Source organism: Poecilia reticulata, linkage group LG3 (genome assembly GCF_000633615.1).
Source record: "Poecilia reticulata strain Guanapo linkage group LG3, Guppy_female_1.0+MT, whole genome shotgun sequence".
NCBI classification, from domain to species: Eukaryota; Metazoa; Chordata; class Actinopteri; order Cyprinodontiformes; family Poeciliidae; genus Poecilia; species Poecilia reticulata.
The window spans coordinates 32,773,178-32,778,218 of record NC_024333.1 but is presented as its reverse complement, the minus strand read 5'-3'; the positions used below and the strand labels follow the sequence as shown (position 1 = coordinate 32,778,218).

At 42.6% G+C, this 5,041-nt stretch overlaps 1 protein-coding gene across 1 annotated transcript in view; it reads left to right on the top strand.

Moving 5' to 3' along the window:
- Positions 1-3,073: 3,073 nt before the first annotated feature.
- iqgap1 (IQ motif containing GTPase activating protein 1) overlaps positions 3,074-5,041 on the top strand; it is a 44,266-nt gene continuing 42,298 nt past the window's right edge. Inside the window, exons 1-2 of the mRNA XM_008406051.1 lie at positions 3,074-3,230; positions 4,907-4,984. Coding sequence (XP_008404273.1) covers positions 3,078-3,230; positions 4,907-4,984 — 231 coding nt within the window. The 5' untranslated portion in view covers positions 3,074-3,077. The remainder of the gene's footprint in view (positions 3,231-4,906; positions 4,985-5,041) is intronic.

Below are 5,041 nucleotides of genomic sequence, written 5' to 3'. Positions count from 1 at the left end.
TGCTGCTGCTGCTAGCTGCTGCTAGCTGCTGCTGCTAGCTGCTGCTGCTAGCTGCTGCTAGCTGCTGCTGCTAGCTGCTAGCATCTAGCAGCAGCAGCAGGGGAGTGGGAGTGTTTTCTCAGCACATTAAAGGAGAGGCTGTGTTCCTTTCTTTCTTTTTTTAATGGGACTTTACTGAATCTGCTCTGGCACTGGGAAAATCCTCATGGAAATCCAGATTCCCAGTCAGAGCTGAGGTTTTGGATCAAATTGTAAAAATCTTATCGTGTGTAAATGGAGATTGTGTTTTTTATGATAAAGTCTGTTTGTTATGTATAATTGTAATTTTATCATTTATGAAGATGACAAAATATATTTTATTGTAAATTTTTTTTATTTGAATTTTAATCATTTTGGCAAATAATTGTTGTTTTAATTTCAAATTTTCAAATATGATTTGAAATTCAAAAATACTTAATTTCCCTCAGGGATTAACTCGGTGTTTGTGGGCAGGAAGGATCTCCTGTAGCAGTCTGTATTACAGTGGTTCAGAATAAGCCTCTGACTGAAGACTGTTGTATAACACAATATATAAGTATGTAATTTTGCTACAGTCATGGACAATGTCGACATAAAGTCTGATTCTTCAACTAAACCTAAACGAACATCAATGAAAGCGAACGTGACGATAAACCCGAGCGTGACGCTCCGTACATCAAGGACGCGTTTCCACTGCTGCGTGTTTTAAATGCTACGCTCTTTTACAAGAAGAAAATATTTTTCCAACATGTTTATCTGTCGACAGTTGTCTTGTCCAAATCGCCTGGCATGAACACTTTTAGTAAAACTAGCTTACCGTAGTGATGTCACAGCGACACGCCGACATTCTATTGGCTGAAACTCCGATTTTCTTCTAGTTTTCCTCTGAGAGATGGAAAAATAAAGCTAAACTACAAAACCACCACATGTTGCCAAGTATTTCTGGTTCAGTTTCTAGTTAAATTTGTTGGTTTTCTTAAAACGAGACAAAATTATCTTACAAGTAACTTTACAGMAAGATGTGGGAACTTGTTTTAGGTCAGTAGTTCCTTAAAACTGTTGAAAAAGTTCTGGTTGCACTGGTGGATATTTCTCCTGTATTGCAAGTAAAATTAAGCAACGATTGACTTAAAATAAATTCTGAATCTTGGTAAAAAGTTACTCATAACTCAGTTTTGCCTTATTTCAAGTGTACTGAGGTGTTTGCACTGGAAACTAGACAAAAATACTTGGTAAGATTTTGCTTTTGCAGTGTGAAATGGAAAATCCAAAGAAATCTTTTCTCCTGCAGTAATTAAACTTTATATACCTCAGATATTGTGCAGGAAATAAATGAACCGACCTCTCATTTGGTTCTGGCTTTTACCTTCATAGGTAGAAATGATAGAAACAGGAGAGAAATGTTTCTGCATAGTTTTGAGAGTGGAGCATATTGGTGAGCAGCAAGGTTTCTGAGTGAGCGCAGAGTTTCACGACATCTTGTGTTCAAACTCTCAAACATCCCAACTGTCTGTAACTGCAGCAGGTTTGTCAAAGCGGTGTGTTTGAGCCAGGCGCTGCTGCTGGTGTTTGAATCCAGCAGTGAGGGAGCGCAGCGCGTCTCCTCCGTGGCCCGGCGCTGACTCGGCAGGAATGTGATTTCATAATATGACCTAGAAGAAATGAAATGTCACTCCTGAGGAATGCTGGGAGCTCTGACTGAGCGCTGAACTAATTAATCATCAGACAGAAAGTGCAGAACATCACTTTTAAGTTTCAGATTCGCTGTTTTACAGACTTAATGCTGCGTATTTTTAGTAATCGATTAATCGATTAAGCAGATCAAATGAATCCTGCAGATTTAAGCCTTTATGTAATAAAAAATAACATAAAAATGCTATTTTTTAAATAGGAAAACTATAATTTTATAGTAACTAAAGATACAAAAAATCCTTCAAACCTCAGTCTGTGAAACGTTCAGCCTTTTCTGCTCGACGGCGTAGAGATGGTGTTTTTATTTTAGCCAATTTCTAAATGGATGGCAAAAAAAGTGCTTAACGAGAGAAATTTTACAGAATTGCCACATGAGGAAACATTTAAGTTTTTTATTTCATCTTTAAAGCAAGTTTCTGTTTTTTGTACATTTTTATTTCAATTAACAACAAATGGCCTTTTTCTGGGCTGCACAGTGGCGCAGTTGGTAGAGCTGTTGCCTTGCAGCAAGAAGGTTCTGGGTTCGATTCCCGGCCCCGGTCTTTCTGCATGGAGTTTGCATGTTCTCCCTGTGCATGGTGGGTTTTCTCCGGGTACTCCGGTTTCCTCCCACAGACTGTCAGGTTAATTGGCCTCTCCAAATTGCCCCTAGGTGTGTGTGTGTGCATGGTTGTGTGTCCTGTGTGTCTCTGTGTTGCCCTGCGACAGACTGGCAACCTGTCCAGGTGACCCCGCCTCTCGCCCSRAACGTTAGCTGGAGAGGCACCAGCAACCCTCMCGACCCCATTAAGGGACAAGGGTGCAAGAAAATGGATGGATGGACTGAGACGCAGAGCTGTTGCCTTGCAGCAAGAAGGTTCTGATTTCGATTCCCGGCCCCGGTCTTTCTGCATGGAGTCTCCATGTTCTCCCTGTGCATGGTGGGTTTTCTCCAGGTACTCCGGTTTCCTCCCACAGTCCAAAAACATGACTGTCAGGTTAATTGGCCTCTTCAAATTGCCCCTAGGTGTGAGTGTGTGTGTGCATGGTTGTTTGTCCTGTGTGTCTCTGTGTTGCCCTGCGACAGACTGGCGACCTGTCCAGGGTGACCCCGCCTCTCGCCCGAAATGTTAGCTGGAGATGGGCACCAGCAACCCTCMCGACCCCACTGACGGACAAGGGTGTAAGAAAATGGATGGATGGAAGGGATGGCCCTTTTCTGACTCCGTATCCTCCGATTAACAATGAATAAATTAGTTTATGATTACTTTACTAATTGATTATTCGCGATTAATCTGATTAATTGTTGGAGCCCTACAGGTTTGTGCAGAATCGGCCTTCGTCCCGTCGTCGGCTTCATGCATGCCTCCGCTCTCCTCCGCAGATGGATGGAGGCCTGTCTGGACGAGGAGTTGCCCCCGACAACGGAGCTGGAGGAGGGGCTGAGAAATGGCGTCTATCTGGCCAAGCTGGGCAACTTCTTTGCCCCGCAGACGGTTTCCCTCAAGAAGATCTACGACCGTGAGCAGACGCGCTACAAGGTCAGGAGATTTTAGATGTTTTCCACTGAGGCTAGCTCAGATTTTGCTTTGTTTGTTTTACGTTCAATAAAATACAGTAAAAAGGTTGAGAGGGTGAATCAGGAAAGGTTAGTCTGGGGTGTTAAATGTGGAAGAGTGATCGTCTGTTGAAAGAAAAGTCGGATGAGAACAAATATGATGATATTTTAAAGTCAAACTCTTCACATCACCCACAGGTTGAGCTGGACTTTTCTGTTGTTTGTCATTTTGACTGAAACTCGCATCATAATCAGTTTTAAATGGCAGACAGGGCCGGATAAAACCTTTTTGGGGCCCTAGTTATGGTATCATTTGGGGGGCCCCCCACCCCAACATGTCAACACCAGAGGCTTAATCGCTCCTGAGCTGCTCTGAGTGTAACATACCTGCTACCATTAGCATAATTAGCTCACATCAAGTTTTACGACTGYTGGTTTTAGCCTGACAGGAGTAGAAAACGGAAAWTAAATGTTTGGGTTCTGAGGTGCAGAATGGTATTTAAATGGGCCATATTTTAATTATTTGAAAGGAATGTCATTTGAAAAAGCACAAAATTTTCAGCAAACAAGTTTGACATCTATATTTGCCCAGCAGTGGCAGCAGCCAACAGCAGGAAGAGATTAATCTGTTACCATATGTTCAAGCTATATGAATAATCTAGAAATAATTCTTGCAGGTTCAGCAGCTTTTAGTTTATATACCTCAGACTCTGTCGGTCTGAAGGATGAATCTGCTGCCGCGCTGGAGACTGGAATTACAAGCACCACTTCAACCAAAGTTTTGAAATCGGGGAACATTTCTGCAATGGAAGTAATGGGAAGAAAAATGTCTGCACCAAGTGATCAAGAGTGTGAATTGTAATCTGTTAAAAATGGTGGCTGRCCTTAAGATTTCTCCATCTTCGTTAAAAAAAAAACATTTTTATTCCTGAAGGAGACCTATCATGCAAAATTCACATCTTGTACGTTTTTTTACATTTCCTTTCGGGTTTCTACTGCTTCTGAAAACGGCCTGAGCGCTTTAAGAACCTCCAAAGAACACCAAACTATCTTTGGTAATAAGTTCATGCCTTTTGGTGCGGTTACCTAGCAACCCCAGCGGAGCTCAACCTCCTACCTAGCAACCCAAGCTGCATGCACTGTACAATGGCTGCTGAAAAAGACAAATGTTGTGTTGTTGACTCACCATCCAGAAACCACTTGCTGCCTTCTTGTAGGTTGACCAGGAGGCTCCACTTTTGCTTTTCAAAGATGTGTGGTTGTATAATTGCCGTTTTCATGCGGGTTTGAGGTGGTGGGGGGCGGTGCGGGACCAGCAGCAGCTTATTTGGATTTAGAGTTTAAAAGAAGCAGAATAAATCACTTTTAATTGTTGGAATCCACATTTCTCGCCTAAATGTTCTTGATGTGGGGCTGCAGCATGAAATCCAGTGAAACGCACAGATTTCTGTAGACGTGCAACAAGACGAAATGTGTGAAGGATTCGCAGTGTAAATCCTTTTACCAGACGCTGTAGCACACAGACTCGTTTTCATGCGACACGCGTTTAGATGAATAAGGTTTCCTCTTACAGTTCGCARCGCCAAACTGTAACTGTAGCTTTTGAAARGACAGAAATGGTGTTTTCTCCAGTTCTGATGCTGYGTTTGYCTCCYGCAGGCGACCGGCCTCCATTTCAGACACACGGACAACGTCATCCAGTGGCTCAACGCCATGGCAGAAAAGGGACTGCCAAAGGTGAGCACGACTCTTTCAAAGGACTTTTAAATGCTGATGATTGCTCCCAAAAAAAAG